Source organism: Sarcophilus harrisii, chromosome 4 (genome assembly GCF_902635505.1).
Source record: "Sarcophilus harrisii chromosome 4, mSarHar1.11, whole genome shotgun sequence".
NCBI lineage: Eukaryota > Metazoa > Chordata > Mammalia > Dasyuromorphia > Dasyuridae > Sarcophilus > Sarcophilus harrisii.
Window position 1 is genome coordinate 143774200 of NC_045429.1, and position 25104 is coordinate 143799303.

Sequence of the window (25104 nt, forward strand, 5' to 3'; positions counted from 1 at the left end):
TGATCAGTCCAAGCAGGTGTGTCCTACCCCGAATTCTTGTTAAGGAGCTGGCATCTTGTACCATGGTCTCTTGCCCTTGTTTCATTTCTTTACTCTCTCCAAGACCTCAAGGGCTCCCCAGAGTGTAGCCAATTCTTTTGTGGTCTGGCCCAACTGTTATTGGAGCTCAGTGTTCTGGAATTGCAGTTCCAATGGCTCAAAGACAAGCCAACAGAGTAGAAAACAGTTCTCTCACTGTCTGAACTATGGGGTGGAGAAGTTATTTTTGTTTTGTGTGTTAAATAAGATTGTTGGTCTATTGAGTTGAAAGCAATGAGGAAGTAAAGAGTGAATGTGGTCATTGCATGCTGAGATTAGTAACAATTAATAGGTTTGGAGAAGGAAGGAAAGAATGGTTCAAAGCAAACAGAGAACCAAGCTAAAATCAAAGCCAAGAGTTCACAAACCCTAGGTATAAAATAGTAAACGAAATTTGAAAGTAAAAAGATCTGGGGGGATTAGCCAGGGTGTTTGCATAGAAGAAAGTCAAAGAAACATCAAAGAACAAGGGAAACAGAAAGCTTTGGTGATGGACAGATGCTCTCATGTAACATATCAGCTGAAACAGGACCTTTTTTGGGGTAGCAGCATGTGAGGGTATCTCAGCCTCCCCAGCTGTAACCAGGTGCCTGTAGGTTTCAAAAGTAATATTTCTAAAGGCAAGGCATCCTTTTCATATGATATCCTCCACAGCTTCTAGCTTGGTTCCTGATGGTAAATGACCAATGAATACCATGTTCTGAGACAACCTTGCTCCATGTTAAAAATGAACAAACAAGCAAACAAAAAATTGCACTGTCAAACAACAGTTTGTTTGGCAATATTTAATTGTTTAAATTTAATTAAAGTTGGAAACTGAATTTTTAAAGATTTAAATGTCTATATCACAGGATCAGGTAAGGGACAGGATTTCTCAGGAGAAGTAAGCAAACAAGGGAAAGAGTGTGAACTCTAGAAAAGCAGCATGATAAAGTAGAGGGGGATTGGATTTGTAGTCAGAAGACCTGGATTCAACCCTAATTTTGCAACTTTTGTTCCCTGTGACCCAAGGCCTTGGTTTCCTTACCTATAAAATAAGGAATTGGGTTAAGCGATCTTTAAGATTCCTGATAATCCTAAATTTTATGATCTACAAGTACTTGTGGATTAAAATAATGTATTCAGAATCTTGTAAAGATATAAAAATATTATCTGGAAAGTCAGTAAACTTGTAATGATTTCAAGATGTCAAACTTATGGCAAAGTGGGGCAGACCCCCAAATTCCCAAAGTTTGACAGATTTAAATGTAACTTGGAAATACTTAGAAAATTAAGTAAAAATGTAATGTGATAATGTTCATTTGTTGTTCCTACATCAATATGTGACCAAGGAGCCATTTCTATTTGAGTGTGATACCAGTGATCTAAGCAACTCCCTAAGACTCTAAATTGCATAGAATTTACTGACCTGCATTGGCAGAGTAAGCTTTGTCTGGGAGATACCCATATGAATGAAATCACAGGCCTTGTCTCTATTCTTTAATCTATCTTATCTTTAGTGTTTAAGTCTTAATATTAATTGAATGCCAGAAATGTGGGGTACCATGGATGAAATTGATTAATACAAGGTCTTAGGTCAAAGTGCTTTCAATATATTTTATGTTACATTATCTCATACATATATGTATACATATATACATACATATATTGGTCTTTACCTGCATCTTGGATGTTGTCCACAAAAATATGGTATGATGTAAAATAATCTTGGGTTGGAACATTCAGGATAGTTTTCAAGAATGCACTCATTAATATCCTAAAAAAGAAAACACAGCAGATTAAAATCTAGTGTTTGGTCATTTTGTCATATTCCATATTATTTTAAGGTTAGCAGATATAATTCAAATAACAGGGAAGTTTGCACAAGAACAATTTAGAGAAGAAACAGAATTTACACAATTTTTAATGTTCTCCTTTCATTATGACGTATTCCACTATCTAGATTCAAGCATATGCTTGTTTTTGTATCTCAACCATTCAACTACTCTGGAGGTTACTTGGACATTTGTCATAGCAATTTTTCAATTTCCAATGTGAAGATGGAAAAACAGTGCTCTAAGACATTTGTTTTTATTTCTTTGTATCCTACTAGCGATTTTTACAGAGCTTTGAGAGAAAAACTTAACTCAGTGAATACTTAGCAAATAAGTAAATGAAAACATTGACAAGTGGTTCTATACCAACAGAATTTCCCTGCCTACTCTGTGGAAGTAGTTCAATACTGACATTACAAATCTTTTGAAGGATTTAGAAATCTGTTCAGAATTGTGTAATCTTCAAGATGGACTACAAATCATCCAATTAAAATTTTGCTCCTTGCCATTTTACAGAGGAGGAAATGGAGTTCACAAATTGCAGAGTTGCAAGCAGAACCATAATGCCATTCACTTTATGAACTTATAAGGCTGTCTATACTCACCTTGCTACTACAGAACAGGAAGTTATAAGATGGAAGCATAAGGAAAACTACTGCCATCATTTTTTGGGGAAAAATTCTTAAACTAAATAGGGGATGGCTGATCAAACTCTGACATAGGAATGTAATAGAAAACAATTGTGTTGAAAGAAATAAAAAAAATTTTTTTTCAAAAAGATATGGGACCTATATGAATTGATTCACAAAAACACGAGCAGGATCAGAAGAACAATTTATATTGTAACATCAACATTATAAAAATGAACAGTTCTCAAAGATGCAAGAACTCTGAACAACTAAAAGATTAAACCATGATTCCAGAAGACTGATTGATAAAGAAGAGAGATAGATGATGTTTAATAGGCAGAATAAGAAACACATTTTTTGAAATGACCTAAAAGACATTTTTATTGCTTGACTAGTCTTCTTTCTCTCCTTTCTTATTTTCCTTCCCTCCCTCTCTCTTTTCTTTCCTATTTAGTGAGTGGGAGGAGGTGGGAAGAAAAAAGATGCTTGATGAATGAATAAAACATTTTTAAATTTTTAATGATTTTTTTTTAACTTAGGCATACTTTTATTCTGAAAAAAAATTCCTCTCCATTCTTTTTAATAAAGAAAAAAGGAGAGAAGAAAAAAAAAACAATTCAGTCAAATTAAAAATTAGATACAGACAATTGTCTATACCCATACCCATGTCCATAATTCTTGACCTCGGCAAAGAAGAGAGGTTATTACTCTTTGGGGACAAGTTTGATCATTACAAAGTTTCATATTTAATATGTTCTTTCTAAATATATGATTTGTAAATTTTTGTACTGTGTTCTTGGTGGTTATTTATTATGCATCAGTTCATAAAAATATCCACGCTTTTAGTTTATTTTTCATTTATTTTTTCTTAAAGAACAGTAATATTACACTCCTTTTGTGCATTAAAATTTGTTTAGCTATTTCCCCAACTTATAAATTTGTTTTGATTTCAGTTCTTTGCTGCCACAAAAAAATTCTGCTATGAATATTTTGGTGTATATGGGAGTCTGTCTTTTTTTTTTTTTTTTATCTCTTTAGGGCATATGCTTCACAGTGAAATCTTTGAATCAAAAGGTACAGACATTTTATTCACTTCTTTCGTATATCCAAAGCATAACATCTTCATATTCTCCTCTGCACCCAGACCATTGTTTAGCAGATATGCAATAGATGTTTACCAAAAGAATCAATCAAAGTAATAGTGGGGATGGGAACAATTTATGCCACTTTATTAGAACCTTGAAGCAGACTTTCAAAGTTCATTGGAGGAGAAGGCAACACATTCAAATTTCCATTTTAAAACTCTATTTACATTAAAAATTCCCTTTTCATCTATATTAGTTACCCATCAAAGGGATGAGTTCAAAGAATTTCTTTTAAAACTTGTAACCATTGATAAAACCAAAGAATTTTCAACACAATCAATCCTACGTGATGTCATTGCATATAAATAAATGATGGGTTAGCTGTAAGATCAAGTTGAAGAAGAAAATGTGTTATGAAGACAACTTTATTTAGTTATAGATTTCTTGAGTTTTAAATGGCTCCACTCAAAGTTGAAAGATGAGGATATCTTAGGGAATTTGCAGGACACGGGCTTTTGGTCATTCATTGGTTCAACAATTTAAGGGTTTTCTACAATTTCCCAAATGAGAAAACTCTGAACCTACATAACTATACAGATAAACCAAGTCTGTCAAGCTCTTCAATTTCTATTGTTAATATCCTAGTTTAACCTGATTTGAATATTGAATCCAGTATTGCTTATTTCATCTTGATAATGTATTTTGGATTTTTTTTATACGTTTGAACTATTTCTGTCACTTAATAATTCTTAATTGTGATACATTTTTATTCTTTCCCTGAATAGAATACTTTTAGGCTTAGATTGTTTCTCTACTTTTGTAACAAGTCAAGTTCTTTGAAAATGTCCCCTTCTGCATTTTTATTTTCTTGAAGGGGAAGTGGGAAGCCTACTTTTAGATAGCTTAAGTTGTTATGAGTTTTTTACATTGAGTCTAAATTTCATTCTTTACAATTTTCATCTATTTCAATTTTGTAGATAAAGCTATTGCACATAAATCATCTTTTCCTTCCTCCATCCTTTTTTTGGATGGAGTCATCATTATGTCCAACAAATTTTCTACTATACAGTGGCATCCTCAAGAGATACTGAGATTAATTAGTTGTCCTTTGTTCTCAGAGGACCAAAATGATATCACTATGTTGGAGTCAAGGCATAGGATGTACAACTGAGACTATCAGACCAAAAACAAAATTAAAAAAAAAAAAAAAACCTCAGAAAGTTTTGCTACAACCCAAGCACAAATTATCCACATGAACATTTGTAGTTGAGATGTCTCTTATGTTTCTTTTGAGCTGCTGCAATTCTGCTTCCCTCACAGAACAGAGTCCTTTCTTGGATGCAGACATATTATGCTGCATAGTCCTTTGCCAGTGTCTGACACAGATTCAATTCCAAAATTCAAGGTACTGAAGAATGGGGGACAGCTCACTCCTATGCAAAATGCCTCCAGAATTTGAAGACGAAATTAACATCAGATATACAAACTAATTTATTTTTTAGACTTCTTTTGTTTTCTTCCTTGGTTATTAACATGATTTCTCATCTTTATTGTGTCTCTTGATACTGTCTTTCCTTGTATATTTTTATGTGGGCTATTCACTGAACTTAATGTGAAAGTATAAGATATTTGTGACCACTACTTGTTGTTTATGGCCTTTTCCCCTCCTGTCCTCTCCCTCCCTTCAATTATTTAGATCTGAATTTATTTGTATAAAAATTATTTAATGTTTATGTTCATATAGTTTCTGTGTCTGTTTTGACTGGTACATATTCAGGTATTTTATACTGTTCAGGTATTTTAAATGTTCTAAAACAATATTGAACAAAATGGTTGACACATAGTATAGCTTCTCTATTCATTAAAATATGCCTTATTTTTCCATTGTATTGGAAATTTAAAAGATCTGGATGAGGGAACTGGGTCTTGGCTATTACTATGAGGTTACTTTAGAATTGTTTGGAAAGCAACTCTACAAACATTTAAAACCAGAGAATGAATGAGGGTGGGGGATGGGGAAGGCAGTATTTTTCACTTTTGATTGAATCTATTTTAACTTTAACTTTGAGATCATAATTACTATCCCCTCTTTTTTACATTCTAAATTCTACTCCTACTCTTTATTTTATATTTGTATATATTTCTCATTGTTATAATGTTTCCTGACAGCAACATATTGAATTTAAATTTTCAATTTGCTATTCATTTTCATTTTATGGGTAAATCTGTTCCATTCATATTCTAAGCTACAATCATTTGTAGTGTATTTTCTTTTTTTCCTATTTTTCCTCTCCATTCTTCTCACTATATTGTCCCTATCCCCTCACTCCTCTGCTTTATTTATGCCATCTATCTTGTTCTCCTATTCCTTAATCTACTCACCCTTCTAAAAATTTCTTTTTTTATCCTTTCCCCCTAATTCTATCTTCTTCCTCTCTTATTTCTTTCTGAATTTAGGAGACTTTTATATGCTTCTATAACATGTTGTTCCCTCTTTAATCCATTCTCAATGAGATTTAGAGTCCAACACTCCTCCCACTAGCTTCTTCTGTATCATTTTGTTCTTTTATGACTCATTTGTATGAAATAATTATTCCTTTTTATCTCTTCCTGAACAGTTTTGTCTTTTTAGAATCAATCCATCCTACTCAGTTCAGCCCATGTTTTTCAAACTACCCAAATAATGGTGACAATCATAAGAGAACTGCTAATATTTTTACATATACAAAGTAAAGAATTTGACCTTATAGAGTCCCTTATAATTGGTCTTTAATGCTTACTTTAATGCTTTAATATCTTTCCTGGATGTTATAGATCAAAAGTTCTCCTAAGTTCTGGGATTTTTTTCCCACAAAAACCTGTAAATCTTTGAGTTCATTAAATGTCCCTCTTTCATCTCCCTTCTCCCTCAGGATTATACTTAATTTTTCTGGGTAAGTTACCCTTGGTCATAACTCCAGCTCTTTTACTTTACAGAATATAGTATTCTAAGACTTCAATGTAGTAGCTGTTGGATCTTATGTAATTCTTTTTGTAGCTCCATGTTATTAATTTTTTTTTTCTTTTTGCTTCTGATACTTTCTCTTTAACCTGGATGCTCTGAAAGTTGGCTATGATATTCCTGTAAGTTTCTTTTTGAGACATCTTGAAAGATGTCTCAAATCACTACCTGAAGGTAGTGATTGGTAGATTTTTTTTTTTATTATTTCTATTTTGCCTTCTTGTTCTAGAACTTTGGGACAATTTTCTTGATAATTTCTTGTAATATTGTCTCAACTTTTTTTATTAAATTGAAATTTTCAGGTAGTTCAACTATTTTTATATTATTTTCCCTCAATTTGTTCTTCAGATTGTTTGCTTTTTTTGATGAACTATTTTACTTTTTCTTCTATTTTTCATTTTTTTGATTTGATTTTATATTTATTTGATATCTTAGAATGTCATTAACTTCCCCTTCCTCAATTCTAGTTTTGAAGGAATTATTTTCTTTCTTAAGTTGTTGATTCTCTGTTTCTATTTGATTTACCTTCTTTTCATAATTCTCTTGGATTGCTCTTAGTTTTTTTTTTTTCCTTATTCTAGTTTTCCCTGTATATCTCTTATTTGATTTTTAAAGGCCTTTTTACATTTTGGCAAGACTCTTTTTGTGCTTGGGACTATTTTACATGTCTCATTTATAAAGGAGTCACTTTTTAAGCTCCATTATATTTCTTTGAATATGAATCTCAAACTTCTCTATCTCTATAGTAATTTTTTAGGGTTGGGTTCTTTTTCCTTTGTTTATCCATATTTATTTTTTCATTTTTCTTTTCTTTTGTTTTTAGTAATGATTAGTATAATCAACTTATAGTCCTGGAGTATGAGGAGTGATGTCCCAAGTTGCAGATCCTTCTTATTTCTTACTTATTTTGTGAGGTCTGTCAGGGCCCAGCCTTAGGTTTTCCTCTCCACTTCTAAGTCACAGGTAGGGCTTCAAGCCTCCCTGAATGACCTTGCTTTCTCCAGAGGACTATAACACTCCACTCTGCCCCAGAACTGAATCAGGGACTCTTGGTGCAAGTGCCACAGTCATTAAGGTCCCTGCCTCTTCCTACTGAACTCACTAGTTATGGATTAGCCCCTTTTTCTCACAGTCATAACTGTGTTTGGTGTCCCTCAATAATAGAAGGTTCTTCAGTCTTCTCCTACTCAGTTGTCAGATGCTCACACTGTTGGCTAGACAAAAATTTCTAAGGTTAAAACAACTTCTCAGGCCAGGATCTGTTGTTTGTTAATTCTACAGAGTTTTTCTGGAATTTTTTGCACTTCACTCAGGTCCAACTCTGTTCTTGAAGTCTGTATCTTTCTTGGGGTCTTCTCAAATTGTCTTAGGAAGACAACTATTTTACCCTGATTTATTTCTGCTGCTCTGAGGCAATATTTTAAATATATATATATTTTTTGGTGGAAGAAATTTAGACAAAAGTTTCCTAACATACTCTTGCTATCCTACCAGAATTCTCTGTCCCAATTCTATTTTTTAAGGAATTATTTTCTTCAGTGAGCTCTGTATTACTTTGTCCATTTGACCAGTTCTATTTTTTAAAGTTCTTTTCTTCAATTTTTTTGTGCCTCTTTTTTACCAAGCTGTTAATTTTCTTTTCATAATTTTTTGCATCACTTATTTATCTCCCCAATTTTTCCTTTACCACTCATCTCTTTTTTTAATTAAAGCCTTTTATTTTCAAAATATATGCATAGACAATTTTCAACATTCAACCTTGCAAAATCTTGTGTTCTAAATTTTTTCCCTCCCTTCTAACTCCACTACTATCGCCAGAGGGCAAGTAATCCACCATAAGTTAAACACATTTAATTCTTCTGCACATATTTACACAAACATCATGCTGCACAAGACAAAAGAAAAAAATGAGAAAGGAAACAAAATGCAAGAAAACAGTAACAAAAAGAGTGACCTATAATTTGTTGTTTTAATTTGTTTATAATATTACTCTTTATGTCTAAATCATGAACCCATTTCGATCTTATCTTGGTATACAGTGTTAGGTGTGGGTCAATGCCTAGTCTCTGCCATATTAATTTCCAATTTTCCCAGCTGTTTTTTTCAAATAGTTAATTCTTATCCCCAAAGATGGGGTCTTTAGGCTTGGCAAACACTAGATTGCTATAGTCATTGACTACTTTGTTCTGTGAACCTAACCTATTTCACTGATCTACTGTTTTGTGTCTTAGCCAGTACCAAATGGTTTTGATGACCACTGCTTCATAATATAATTTTAGGTCTGGTACAGCTAGGCCATCTTTATTTGCATTTTTTTCATTTCAACTCCCTTGAAATTCCTTACCTTTTGTTCTTCCAGATGAACTTTGTTATTATTTTTTCTAGCTCTGTAAGTTAATTTCTAGGGAGTTTGATTGGTATGACACTGAACAAGTAGACTAATTTAGGTAGTATTGTCATTTTTATTATATTACTTTGGCTTACCCATGAGCATTTAATATTTTCCAACTGATGAGATCTGACTTGATTTGTGTACCACTCATCTCTTTAACTCTTCCAAAAATATTTGTTGAATTTGGGTTCAATTTTTGTTTGAGGAATTTTGAGGTTCTTATATTGTGTCTTGGTCTTCCCTGCCACCATAATAGTTTTTAATGATTAAATTATTTTTTTTTTTGGCTATGTGCTGATTTTTATTGACTTTGAACTTTCTGTTAAAGTTGGGTTCTGCTCACTTGGGAGTGGAAAGGCATGGTTCCAAGCTTTATGCTTTTTTTGTCCTGTTGCCTTCAGAGCTACTTCTGGGGATTATGCACATTTTTGGTGCTACTGATGTGGTATGATGTGGGACAGAAATTTAGATGCTTCAGGATGGAATCCTGGCTCTTATATCTTGCAAACACAAGCTACAGAGGGATTTTTCCTCTATCCAGAAGTAGTTGTGATGTCATTGCTATGAAACAGCGTGGCGGTCTCTCTCAGGATGATTATTCTTGATCTGGTTACTTCTCAGTTTTGTCAAACTATTATACTCAAAGCAAGATCTTCTGCTTGTTGACTGGATTGATTGTGGGGCCTTAGAACCACTTTCAAACATGAACTTATGCCATCTATCATGAGATCATTTCCTATCAGTAGCCAATATTCTGGTAACATGATCAGCTCCAGACTCACTTTCTAATCCTTCTGGCCCCATGGAAGCACATACAGAGCAGTCAGCTGCCACCAGAAATTCATGCTCTCCAAGAAATACAAAGGCTAAGATACTGGTTCAGTCAAAAAGTCTCAACTAAATGAATACCACATGCTGGACACTCTTCTAGGTATTAGAAATACAAAGACAAAAGTGAAACAGCCACTGTCAGAAAGGAGTTTAGATTTTAATGGATAAGAGAATGTACACATGGATAGGTATATGCAAAGCAGATACAAGTTAATTTTGGGAAGGAATCAGGAAAAGTTTCATGAAGATGGTTGCAATTTAATTGAGTCTTATAGGAAGCCAGGGATTCTAAGAGGAAGCATTAAGGAAGAAGTCTAAGGGTTGGAAATAAGAGATGGAAGATCATATGTGAGGGATAGTAGGAAGCAGTTTGGTGGGATACTAATATATGTGATGGAGAGTAATGTGTAATGAAGTTTGAAAGGTAGGATGTGGGTAGATTGTAGAGGATTTAAAAATTCAAACAGTTTATATTTGATTCTTTCGGTAAGAGGGAGATACTGGAATTTATCAAATGGGTCCTATGTGACATGGTCAGATCTGTGATTCAGAAAAATCACTTTGGTGATTGTGTAGAGAGTTGTCTGAAGTGAGGAGACATCTGAAGCAGGAAGGTCAGTTGGGCTACTGTAATAATTGAAGAAAAAGGTGATGAGAGCCTGGACTAGGGTGGTGATTATGTCAATAGAGGTAAGGGGACAGATAGGAGCAATGTTGTGGGAGCAGAAATGACAAGTTTTTGCAACTGATTGGGGGAGAGTGAGAATGAGACTTCAAAGATGACAATGAAGTTGTGAAATGGGTGACCAGAAGAGGCATGATACCTATAAGTAGAAATTCATATTCAAATTTCATTTAACAGTAATTTAATCAGAAAGAATATGTACTAGAGTGTAAATTTAATATCAAGAATTGATTTTTTTGCTTTTGTTTCTTTTAGCACCCCATATACTGCTTTGCACATAGTAGGTAGGAAATAAATATTAAATTGAATTACAAAAGATAAACATTTGTATGTTATCATTCAATGCATCCTTTCATAATGTTAATTCTTTTCTTGAAATTAATTTTAAAAAGAGTTATCAGGATGCGTTACTGTTGGTTATATAAGAAGTAATCCTACTCAAATAGTCTTTGTCTTTGACACATAGAATTAATAGGATTTTTAGGGTCTTTTGGGAGGAGTAGGAAGTAGTAAATCTCAAGTTAGTAGAGAGTGATGGGGAAGGGCATTGTAGTAGGACATGGGAGACTTTGGTTCTAGTCCTAGTTCTGCCACTAATTAGCCATGTGAGCTTGGACAAGTCACTTAAAAGTTTTTGTCCCTATGTGCTCATGAGCTGTACCAGATCATTTCTAAGATCTCTATTCTAGATTAGGTTTTGTTTGATTCCTTTAAAACTAGATTAAATGATCTGATCTATCACACAGCTAGTAGTAAGAATATCTTGTAAGATCAAGTATTTAGAAAGGTTGTTACTTTTTCTTTTAATTGGTACATCTGAAAGACTTTTCTAAATCTCCATCTTTCTTAAGCTATAGGATTATATTTGACACTGTGGAACACATTCTCCTTCTGGATATTCTCTCTCTGCTTTTCTGACACTGTTCCAGTCATTCTGCTTTCACAAATACTCCATTTTAGTCTCCTTCAGTCATTTGTCATCTAGATCTTTCTCCATAAGTGTGAGAGTCCACTAATGTTGTCTTAGATATCCTATAATTCTCTCATCATGCTCTCTCTTGGAAGTTCATTAAGCTCTTATGTATTTATTTGCTACCTCTATGCTACACCTCCCAGATCTTTATATATATATATATAGCCTCTGCAATCTCAGTCACCAATGACCTATTTGACATTTCAAAATGGCGTACTAGAGACATCTTAAGTACAAAAATGTCAAAATTAAAACTCATTATCTTTCCCTCAAAATATACTTTACTCTGTCCTATTAACTTTCCTATTTCTATCAAAGGCATCCCCATACTTACAGTCTCACAGGATCATAACCTTAGTATTATCCTCTATTTTTCATTCTCCTGCATTTTACATATTTAATTATTTGCTAAATTTTGCTTTATCAACATATCTCAAATCAGACTCCTTTTTACTCACATAATTTCTACTTTATCAGGGCCCTAATTACCCCTTTCCCAGAATGCTTGGCAAAATAAAGTAACATTTGAAAAGTGCTTAGCACAGTGCCTGGCATATAATAGATGCTTAATAGATGCTTTCCCTTCTTTAGTGACTCAAATCTTTATTGTCTTTTTTTCTACCAAATTTTTATTTATCTAGCCATCTTTTCATTTCACGCAAAATTATCATCCCTCATCCTTGGGATGATAGTTCAAGTATCATTGTCTATATTTCCTGATGCCCTGAACTGTTGATGTCCTCCTCAAACTTTCCAGTATATAAATTATGTCTATTTGTATTTATACTGTATATACTGATATAGGTTCTTTTCATCTCCACTAGAATATAAACTCCTTGGGATTATTTCATCTTGTTGTATTTGTATTCCCAGAACCTATTACATTGCCTTAGGGAAGATCTAGGAAAAGCTACATACTTATCTGCCTTAAAAAGTATCACTATCTTATACATGCCTAATAGTGATTCTTGATTGATTGATTTTTAATACCTCAAATTATCAATAGATGTTAATTCCTCATCAATGATAAACTCATAGCCTGCATTTCTTTTTTGAGTCTTTTTTTTTTGGCAACCCAAATCATATCAACATATCAACTTATTTTACGTATTACATTTTGTTAGCATGGTTACTGACAGCTCTAATGTGGTTTTATAATAAGATCCATTACTTCAGTTAAAGCATGAAGGATCTAGGGAAGGAAGAGAAAAATGGAAATAAAGAACATGTTAGGAATCCTAAGTCAAGTTGACAGGACAATTTGGTAGAAAAATGAGCAGCATATAGAAGCAGGACAAAAAAAAATACCTCTTTGCAGCTGCTATGTTCATGAAATAATGTAACACTCCATCATGAGTTTTTAAAAAATTTAAATAGGATTTTAAGCAGATTTGGTAACCAATCTTCATAGTCTAAAGAACATAAGTAATATAAATCAATGAAGTATTAAAGAAAAAGCAACAAAAGGAGAAATGGTCACCTATATTGGGTGCCACAATTAAAACTTTAATTCCTACAGTTTGTCTATACAGTGTGGGCAAATCATATGTGGAAGCAAACAATTTATTAAGTCACCAAAGGTCTTCTTAACTCTGAGGGAGAAATAAGTTCGTATTCCTGTCCCATTAAGCTTTGTGGCACAGTAGATGGAGCACTCATCTAGAGTCAGGAAGACATCTTCTTGAGTTCAAATCTGACCACAGATACTAGTTATATGACCCTGATCAAGTCACTTAACCCTGTTTGCTTCATTTCCTCAACTGTAAAATGAACTGGCAAACCATTCCAGTATCTCTGCCAAGAAAATCCTAAATGGGGTCATTAGACAAGACAGAAAAATAACAATAACAATAATGGAGAGAGGAGGTATTACCCACATCAGCAAAAGTGTCAGCATTCTACTCTGGGTTTGGGTGACTGGCTAGCAATAAGAACACAGCTTAATCAAAATCCCTTCCCTTTTAACCACTGAATTATTTTAAGCTTTATATTTTAAATTATTTTTTCAAGCATTTTTATTTTTCAAGCATTAAATTTTTTCTCTCTATTCTTCTTTCTCCCTACATCTGAGAAAAACAAAACAAAGCAAAAAAAAAGGCTTTATCATGAAGAATTGGATCTTAGGCTCTTAAGAACCAGAAGGGATCTTAAAGGTTATCTAATCTAACACCTTCATTTTACAGATGAAGTAACTGAAATCTAGAGAAGTCTCTATGCCATAGACACTAAGAAGTGTCTATGGCAGCCAGGATTCAGATTTAGGTCCTTTTAAAGACAACTTCCTCCCTCTCTCTGTACTGTAGAACAATGTCTCCCTATCATGAATATTCTGATTTCTTCAAATCCTTTGTGGTGCCCTGAAAAGAACTCTGAGTTTAGAATTCAGTCTAGCTTTTGAATTCATTAAATATATAACCTTGGGCAAATCACATAAACTCTCTGAATCTAAGTTTCTTCATCTGGAAAATGGAGGAAGAAATAATTGCATTTTCTACTTCACAAGGTTATTATAAGCTTTTGCTATATAAATAAGAAATTTTAATATTGCTATCCAGTTTTTATTTTAGTTGCAACTCTCTTGTCATTCTGCCTCCTCCTGTACTTTCATCCCTATCTAGTTCAGTTTTAATCATCCTTCTCTGTCCTTCTACTACCCGCCCCACCTTCCACTGTGGCCTATATAGTGTTGTTCTGTCATCTTAATCAAATCTGATTCTTTTTTTCATAATTATAACTTTTTATTGACAGAATCTATGCCTGGGTAATTTTTTACATTATCCCTTGCACTCACTTCCGACTTTTCCCCTCCCTCCTTCCATCCCCTCCCCCAGATGGCAAGCAGTCCTATACATGTTAAATAGGTCACGGTATATTCTAGATACAATATATGTGTGCAGAAACGAACAGTTCTCTTGTTGCACAGGAAGAATTGGATCCAGAAGATAAAAATAACTCGGGAAGAAAAACAAAAATGCAAACAGTTTACACTCATTTCCCAGTGGTCTTTCTTTGGGTGTAGCTGCTTCTGTCCATTGTTGATCAATTGAAACTAAGTTAGATCTTCTCTTTGTCGAAGAAATCCACTTCCATCAGAATATATCCTTATACAGTATTGTTGTTGAAGTATATAATGATCTCTTGGTTCTGCTCATTTCACTTAGCATCAGTTCATGTAAGTCTCACCAAACCTCTCTGTATTCATCCTGCTGGTCATTTCTTACAGAACAATAATATTCCATAACATTCATATACCACAATTTACCTAACCATTCTCCAATTGATGGGCATCCATTCATTTTCCAGTTTCTAGCCACTACAAACAGGGCTGCCACAAACATTCTTGCACATACAGGGTCCTTTCCCTTCTTTATTATCTCTTTGGGATATAAGCCCAGTAGTAGCACTACTGGATCAAAAGGTATGCATAGTTTGATGACCTTTTGATCATAGTTCCAAATTGCTCTTCAGAATGGCTGGATGTGTTCACAATTCCACCAACAGTGTATCAGTGTCCCTGTTTTCCCACATCCCCTCCAACATTCCACATTATCTTTCCCTGTCATTCTAGCCAATCTGAGAGGTGTGTAGTAGTATCTCAGCGTTGTCTTAATTTGCATTTCTCTCATTAATAAGGACTTGGAGCATGTTTTCATATGGCTAGAAATAGTTTCAATTTCTTTGTCTGAAAATTGTCTGTTCATATCCTTTCACATTTATCAATTGGAGAATGGCTTGATTTCTTATAAATTAGAGTCAATTCTCTATATATTTTGGAAATGAGACCTTAATCAGAACCTTTAACTATAAAAATGTTTTCCCAGTTTATTGCTTCCCTTTTAATCTTGTCTGCATTAGTTTTGTTTGTACAAAAACTTTTCAATCTGATATAATCAAAATTTTCTCTTTTGTAATCAATAATGATCTCTAGTTCTTCTTTGGTCAAAGTCTTTCCTCTTCCACAAATCTGAGAGATAAACTATCCTATGTTCTTCCAATTTATTTATAATCTCATTCTTTATGCCTAGGTCATGAACCCATTGTGACCTTATCTTGGTGTACAGTGTTAAGTGTGGGTCAATGCCTAGTTTCTGCCATACTAATTTCCAATTTCCCTAGTAATTTTTGTCAAATAGTGAGTTCTTATCCCAAAAACTGGGGTCTCAAATGTGATTCTTTAAGACTTCCATTAAGGGTTTTCTTGGCAAAGATACTAGAGTAGTTTGCCATTTCCTTCTCCAGCTCATTTCACAGATGAGGAAACCGAGCAAACAGGATGGAATGACTTGCCCAGAGTCACACAAAGAGTAAGTGCCTGAGGTTAGATTTGAACTAAGGAAGATGGGTCTTTCTGACTCTAAGCCCAATGCTCTACCCTTTGTACCATCTAGCTGCACTGTCACCTATATAGGTCCTGGCTTGTTATGAGCAAAATCTGCTAAACCTTCCATGCTTTCTACAAGCACATCTACCTTTTCACATTAACTGAAATAGGGTTTCCATTATTTCATTATTTCCCTGGCTATTTTCTTCAGAGGATTCTACAAGCCCTAACTTTTGTGGCAAGCAAAGGACTTGGAGTACTTCTTATTCTGTTACCATTATTCTATCATCTCTCAATAGTCTCTTATCTTCTGATATCCATGTCATCTGCTGAAACTACCCTTTTTTCATCTTTAAACATCTATGTTAAAGACAGTTTACCATTTTCTTTCATTATTCAATTCCAGTTTCACTGTCTTCCTCTCCATTTCATCCACTGGAATTTAACCTTAGTGCCTTCAATTTGTACTTTGATCCTTTCAATTTGATCCTTTCAAAAGGCTGACCTGATAAATTGGAATTAAATTCGCGCTGTGCGAAGTGTCTCAATCATGAAGCTGTGTTGGAATATATAAAGAAGCCCCCAAAGAACAGATGGAATTAGGTTCCATATTTGGTATATGTGAGATTAGAGCACTTGCTAGCTATGGATACAATTACAGAAGGCTGGAAAGCAACAGGGGGGACCATTTCCTGGCCGAACATAGTCTGGAGAATATGAGTGTCTGCATTTACTATTATAGCAAATAAAGCTTTAACTAAACAGGTGATGAACCACAAATCTATACATCAATAAGAGTGTAACTACAAGCAGTAGAGATGACTATTCCCTTATAGTGACAAAATCATATTAAAAATGATGGAGGCAGGAATACAAGGCTCAAGCATGGATGATAAGAATTTAGCTATTCTTTGAGGATAGATGCATTCCACTAGGAGTAATTAAAGATGGATTTTTTTAGTCTTTTGGTGATAGATGACCCAATTATTAGAACATAGATAATATTCCCTGCTTGGCCCTTATCCAATGCATGGAAGTTTGGTGAACTTGCCTCTGAGTATACCTGAAAGTATAACTCCTGCTCCCTCCCCAGCCCATCAAACTTGTGCAGATAATCCTCTGAGTGTCTTTGGTCGGCTGTTTCCTGATCTTTGATTAAAAAGTAGGCAGAGATTGAACTGACAGGCTATCATCTAGTGAGCTTTAAAAGGAAAGATGAATCATCAGAAATACCTCCAATAATTAGAATCTGTAGGAGAGAGCACTAAAACTTATAAGAATAGGATCTGAGATTGAGCAGTCAGCCTCTGGGAGTATCCTGCTTGATCCAGGTTTATCAGACAAAACATTGCATCCCAAAGAGAGCTAATTCAGCTGAGTAAGAGAATGATTCATTAATATGCCATACTTAGAAGAAAAGTTGATAGGCACTCTGCAAGGAATGACAATCTGCCCCAACATCCCAACATATTCCTACATATGTTCTTCTGTAATTTTGTGTGTAGAGTTTGAGGGTACTCTCCCCAGGATACTTATGTGTGTGCAAAAAGGAGAATGCACCTCTAGGTTGAAGGTATATTGGGTACCAAATATTTAAGTGTGAACCATAGTCAAGAGCGAACCCCCAGTTTTCTGGGGGATTATGTTTGTATCTTTTTATTCATTAATACTCTTAAATATTAAATCGATTAGATAAATCTTAGGTAAAAATTTAGGTAAATATTCCTTTGAAAAAATAAATCAATATTAAAAGAAGTGGGCAATTGTGTTCTGGAATCACAACTTCTGGGGTTTAACCTTAAACTCCAGAGTAGTGTAGTCAGCTACCATCTAGGGACCCAGTGCCAGTTGGGAGAGGAAACCCAGATGAAGGGCTGTATAAGTCAGCATGAGAGTGTTTTCTAGTGCTGATGTTCTTGAAAGTGGCTTGAATGCAAGCCAGCATGCATTATTTAATTGACTTGACTAACCATTATATCTGAACATAAAATTACATAAATATAAACTATTGCTATTATCATCTATTCACGCATTCATTTTGCAAAAAATTTTTGAATTCCTATTATGTGGAAAGTACAATTCTGGCAATCCTTTTTTGGGTTTTATCAATTTATTATCTTGTACTAGCCATTTAATTTCTCTGCGTTCTCCTTTCCTCACTTGTAAAATGAGGAACATGGACGAGATGGACTTTAAAGTCATTCTTAACTCTAAATCTGTGATCTACTCTACATCTTTGTGACTCTCAATTTCTAGATTTTATTGCATTCCACTAAATGAAAACAAGTACCCTGTAAATAGTATTAAATGATGATAATAACTAGAATTTATATAGCACTTTGAAATATGAAGTATTTCATATATGTTATCTTATTTAATTCTTACAACAACCTTGTAAAATTGGTGCTTTTGTTATTCTCATTTTACAGAGGAGGATATTGAGAATCAGAGAGGCTGACTTGCTCAGAATCAGACATCCACAAAGTTTTTGAGATGGAATTTGACCTCATATCTTAACTCGAAGTGTAGCATTCTATCTACTTCACCACCCAGGTACCGCCAATTTCATTTTCACATGTGCATTATTTCACATTTATATGCATATTATCTGTTTATATAGTTTAGTTTTCCAGATCTTAGTTCACTAAGTATAATTTTTACTGAAGCCTATATTATAAATACAAATTTTAAATGTCAATCTTAAAAGCAAGGAAAATAATAGTCTCCAAATGTAAATTATTTCAGGTAATTGACAATATGTACTTTTTCTGTTTTTAATTAAAATTAGTTTTTAAGTTCAAATGACCAAGTATTTTTTAAGACCCATGTTCAGCAAAGAATATGAAGTTACTATAACATACTCCTTTGGGGCTAAACACATATGTATTGCAAATTGCCAAGCATATGGATCCAGAGAATAATCAATTGTTCTCTTATAATAAGCTGTAATCAGATACGTAAGAGTCATGACTTCAAATAAACCACAAAGGACTTGGAAAACAGGGAGCTGAATAAAAATAGCAGTAACAGAATTCTGATGTGAGCAACTTGGCCAAGAGATGAAGGCTCATTCTCTCAGCTCTCTGAGGACAAGCATCATTACAAATTTACAGATGAAGAAACTGAGAATGAGAAATGAAAAAACTGAAACTTATTGGCCAAGCTCTCTAACCTCAGAGATTCTCATTTAAGGTGACTTCATTTCTTTGTAAGTTCTTATGTTTCTGTCCAAATATTGATTCAACATTTTAATATTAAAAATGTTTTAAAATATTAACTGTTTTCTTTCTTGTGATCTAAATGTCTATCTTCATGGGGTTTTTCTTTCTCTTTCTTATACAAATCCGCAACAACTACACACAAGAAAATCTCTTACCAATAAGCCAATTCATTAGCCACAGTTCACCATCCAACCTAATCCCAAAGACCTTTTTGTTCAAATAGATTTATGTTATCTCCTAAAGGAGTCCAGGAGTCAGATCTAAAATGAAGGTCTGTATGTGAGGGTAACATAGGATGCAGTAGACTAAATAAATTATTTTAACTATAAATATAGCTTTAAAAAGGAAATGAAATAAAATAATGTGGAAAAGCACTATGTGAGCCCAAGTAGCCTTGCTGCTCAGGTCGCCATTCCCACAGGACTGCAGTCAGTGCTGAAGTACAGTACAGCATTTATCACTGACAGCCAAGCAAAATCTCACTGAGCTCAATGGAGAAACCTTGGAATGCCCTTCTGACCACTTTAAACATGGGTTTTAAATACCAGCAGAATGTTTTTAAATGCATCAAATTGGCTGTCACCTTGCGGTAGCAGCCAAACCTCATGAGCTTTCATTCCATTTGCCAGAAAGAATCCACTCTTTCTCTAGCCATGAGATTTAAAACAAGGAGAAACAGCATAGAATAAAGTCAGAAGAGATGGGTTTGGGTCCTGATTCTGTTATGCAAGCTATTTTTTGAACCTCACATTCCGAATCTGTAAAATGGGTTGGTTGGATTTTGTGATATTTCCATTCATTTATTCATTCATTCATTCAGCAAGCATTTATTAAAAACCTACCATGTGCAAAGCACTATATTAGGTGCTGGGGACACATAGACAAACAAGTCTCAAACCCCACTAACATAAGCCTTAAGGAGCTCATGTTTTATTGGGGAGAAAAATATACACAAACTATTTACAGAAAAAAATATCAAGTTATCTGAGAGTACATTAGGCATCTAGAAGGAAGTATGAAAGACTTGTATGGAAGGAGGCACAGGAGATGTAGTCTGAAGAAGAAGATGGAGGTGAGGAGGGAGTACGTTTCTGGGAGATGAGACAGCCTATGAAAAGTCACAGAGATAAATAGCAGATGGAATATTGTATGTGAAAAGCAACAAGAGGTCCAGTTTTGATTGCACATGAGATGTGCAAAAGGGAATAATGTGTAAAACAACTGGAAGAAAGGATATGTTAATATTGTAAAGGACTTTAATTATGAAATGGAAATGTTATAGAAAGCAATAAGGGCCACTCGAATTTTTGAGTAGGAAGTTACATGGTCAGATATTTGGTTTAGAAACCTCTGTTCTAATAGTCTAGAGTTCTGTAGTTGTAATTTGGTTAAACAAATATGTATTTAAAATGTTACATGTAAGATATTGTGTTGGTAATGAATTTATATTTTTTAAAAAAAGGCAAGTTTCTCTATATTCAAAAAAATTGAATAAATATAAGTATATATACTTTTACATATATGTGTGTGTATGTTGGTAATGAATTTACATTTTTTTAAAAAGGCAAGTTTCTCTATATCCAAAAAAATTGAATAAATATAAGTATATATACTTTTACATATATGTGTGTGTATCTAATGTTAGCTATCTCTAGGGTATAGAGGAAGAGAAAAAAGGGGGGAAAGAAAAAAATTTGCCTGATAACTTTATTATATGTTTAACAAAAAATAGCAAATTGTATATAATAGAACTAAAATTTCATGTGCAATCATCTTTTGAGTATACTATGTTATGGATATGTTTATTTTATTTCATAAGTTAAAAATAAATAAATATATTAAAAATACATTCTAAGTTTTTTCATATTTATTCCTGGGAAGATGATATCTTATTTCACTTAGATTTTTTTCTGTCTAGGAGAATGATGTTAGGATAGGAATGGCCAGAAGAAAAATGGTTAATAGGGAGTTGATAACCAAGAAAATAAAGAAATAATCCAGCTAACCTTAGTAGGTTTGGACCTTATGGCCCAGAAAAACCTCTTTGTTGGTTATAAGAAAAAACAAACAAACTTGGGAGTTATTTTGCTCAGCCAGTTATAAGGATCTCTGAAAAATCATGGAGAATAGCAGGGTTATAGTAGAACTGAATTAGGGCAAATGTCTTCATTTCAAAAAATGAAACAAAATAAAGTCTGTAAGCTATATAATAGTGAACTTTTAGAAAGAGACATGGTGATGCCATTTAACTTTGAACTTCAATTTCCTCATTGAAAACGAGAGGATTCAATTAAATGAGCTCTAAGGTCCCTGTAGTTTTAAATACTGTCACCTTAGGAAAATGAAGAAATTGTAGGATCTCCTTTCACACTGTTTTTTTTAAAGGCTCAAAACAAGATAAAGAACTGAAAAGTATTTTGTAACCATACAGTGCTATATAAGTATGAACTTTTAAATTAAAGGATATGACATATAGGAAATAGACTGGATTAAAAGTTAGATCTGCAGGAGAGTGTCTCTTTTTTGCTTTGGGATAAGTCTATTAATCTCTAGGAGATTAATTTTTCTTTGTAACTTTCAAATATTATAAATGCACACATATAAATATGCATAATACATAAATAAATATGCATACATACACAAAAAGACAGACATAGGCAGATGACAGTTAGAAAGATGTAGAGATAGATATGATACATAAATAGTAGTCCAGGGCAAGAAACAAATCAATTTATGTACTTTACTAAAGCCAAATTTATTGCACATTTGTGGCCATTGGAACTGACTGTCACGGGGAAGGACAAAGCATATGAGAATATATATATATATATTTTCCAAATGGAGAGAATAGATTCTATATTCTTATCAGCTGCTAACTACCCTATTAAAGAAAGTAAGTCTGGAGCTACATTTATCAGAATCATAGACATCTCTGCTACTAGTAAATTCAAAAATTTAATTCAACAAATATTTATCCAATTCCTATTATGTGCCAAGACCTTCTGAGGATACGGTAATAAAAAATGAAATTATTCTTGGCCTCAAGGAGCTTAATAATAAGAAAAGCTAATAATAATAGCTTATATTGATGTGATGTTTTAAGGTTTACAAAGTACTTTACAAATATTATCTCATTTTGCCCTCAAGACAACTCTGGGAGGTAGGTGCCACTCTTATCTCCACTTTACATATGAAGAAACTGAGGTAAAGGGAGGTTAAAAAAGAAGGAACAAAGAGAAGAAAGAAAGAAGAAGGAAAGAAGGATTTAAGTGCCTCCTTATATGCTAGGAGCTGTGCTAAATGATTAAGTGATTTGTCCAGATTTACACAGCCAGTATGTGTCTGAGGTAAGATTTCAACAGAATGCTGGTCCAACAATCATAATAGCTCATATTTCTATAATGTTTTAATGTTTGCAAAATGCAATGTTATTTAATCTTCATAACAGTCCTATGAGGTAAGTGTTCTGATTTTTACAGATGAGGAATGAAGATCACCCATTTTTTTTTTTTTTGCTGGTGAAGCAATTGGGGGTAAGTGATTTGGCCAGGGTCACACTGCTAGGAAGTGTTAAGTGTCTGAAATTAGATTTGAACTCAGGTCCTCCTGATTTCAGGGCTTGTGCCCCTCACACAACAATTATTTGAGGCAGAATTTAAATTCAGGTCTTCCTGACCTCAGTTCTAATATGCTATCTATTGTATTTTCCAGCTGCCTAAACTTATAGGTAGGGAGTATCTTCCTTTTTTGGTCCTTTGCAATTAATTTGGGTACTTATAATAGTAAAAAGGATTTAGTTGTTCAAAGTTGTTCTTAAAATAATATTGCTTTTATGGTATATTACATTCTCTTACTTCTGCTGATTTTGCTCTTTATTATTTCATGCAAATCTATCCATATTTTTAAAATATCATCAAGCTCATTAATTCTAAAATCACAATAGTATTTCATCATATCATAATCATTCCCCAATTGATGAGCATTCCCTCAATTTCCAATTCTTTTCCACTTCCAAGAGAGCTATTAGAAACATTTTAGAACATGTAGTTTCTTTTCCTTTTTCATTAATCATCTCTGGAAATAGACCTCATAATGGTACTGCTGGATCAAAGAGTATAAGTAGTTTAATAACTTTTTGAGCATAATTCTGGATTGGTCTCCAAAATGGCTGAATCAGTTCTCAATTCTACCAACAATGAATTAATGCCCCTAAATTTCTGTATCTCCTCCAATAATTGCCATTTTCCCCTTTAATCATTTTAACCAATCTGATATGTATCAAATACCTCAAGATTGTTTCAATTTTCATTTTTCTAATCAACAATGATTTAGAACATTTCTTTATATAACTATATACTGTTTTGATTTCTTTATTGGAAAGCTGCTTGTTCATATCCTTTGATCATTTATTAACTGGGGGATGACATATTCTTATAGATTTGACAAAATTCTTAGTATATTTGTGATATAAGATCTTTATATAAGAAACTGTCTTTAACTCTCCCCCCAAAATTTCTGGTTTCCTTCTGATCTTTGCTACATTTGTTTTATTTGCACAAAACCTTTTTAATTAAATGTAATCAAAATTATCCCTTGTATACCACCAATCTCTTACTGTTGTGATCGAGCTAATATTAATTAGATTCAGAGGGGTCATCACCATAGTGTGTTAATTATATCATCTTTCAATGACAAATACTTACCTATAGTAGTCTCTGTTTGGAGAGAGCACATACCTCAATCAACATAACAGAACCATGAACTATTGAAATAGTTAAAAGTATGCACATTACACATAGCAGAGCCAAGGAATATGAGGTCTGCCCATTATTTTAGTTTCCATTATGCATTTTGGATGAATAGAGGTCTTTTGAAAATCTGTTAAAAAAAAACAGGGACACTAATACTGAATTCAGTAAGGTAGGTTGTACACAGGTGGGTTGCTGGGCAAGGTTCGCAAAATCCAGCCCTTCTAACCTTTTGAAAGCCAAGCCTACAGTATCCAATACCATTCCAGTCTCCGGGGCAGGGAGGACTGCCAATTGTGCAGAATTCTGCCAGATCGTGTGGTTATTTTATTAGGTGGATGAATGTCTACTAGAGACTAGAGTGAAAACCACCAGACCTAGCCTAGGTTTAGAAAACATTTCCAAGGTGAAAGTTAAATATATTATCATTCACTATTTCTTATAATTATAGTTTTATTGGTTAACCCACCTCAAATTTTCCTTCCTCCATAGATAACCTTCTGGAATATTTACTTAAGTGGATGAACTGTGAATGTTTCAAGAGGCTATCAATAGAGAAGTTACATGTGCAATCTATTCAGTGGATTTTACTGATTTTAAATGGGGTATTTTACCAAGTGGTATCATGGCAAGCAGATTTAGGCAACTCTGTATTTTTGGGGAGGGGATAGGACTGTGATTTCCTTGGTTTGGGTAGCACGCAGTGAAGAAACTCCATCTATGCAGATTAGGAATGATTCTATAATTTAGCTTTATAGAATTGCCTGGGGGCACTGGGAGGTTACTATTTGCTTAGAGTCACACAGATAATGTGTCAGAGGCAGGATTTAAATTGATGTTATGAATTCTTAAATTGTGCTGGGGATTTCTTGCTCTTTTAAAATATTTCATGTTTATTTGCATCTTTTTATTCATATCACATTTATTTTCAAATATATCCCTCCAAAGTTTAATAAATAAAAGAAAATGGGCAGTTCTGCAAAAGCAACAAATACATATGCTATGTTTGGCAGTATATGAACTATTCCATGTCCATTGTCCTCCATCTCTGTAATAAGTAGAGGGAAATGCATTTTTTCTCCATGGAGTAAAAGTATGATCACATAATCATTTTAATTCCACAGCATTAATTCATTCCATTTACATTGTGTTAGTCATTGTATGTTTTTTTAAATTGTGCTTACTTCATTCTGCATTGAGTCATATAAGTCTTCCTTGTTTTTCTGAATTTTCTGAATTTTTCATATTCACAATGTATTGTTACACATTAAATAATAGTTACATCTTTATAGTTACATGGTACATTCATTCACCAAAATATTTATA

General features: G+C 33.6%; 1 protein-coding gene across 1 annotated transcript in view; it reads right to left on the bottom strand.

Annotated features, from left to right (window-relative positions):
* The window catches only part of UST (uronyl 2-sulfotransferase), a 374901-nt gene that overhangs the window by 54176 nt on the left and 295621 nt on the right, over nucleotides 1-25104 (bottom strand). The window contains exon 6 of the mRNA XM_003769536.4: nucleotides 1737-1834. Within this exon, the coding sequence (XP_003769584.1) occupies nucleotides 1737-1834 (98 nt within the window). The remainder of the gene's footprint in view (nucleotides 1-1736; nucleotides 1835-25104) is intronic.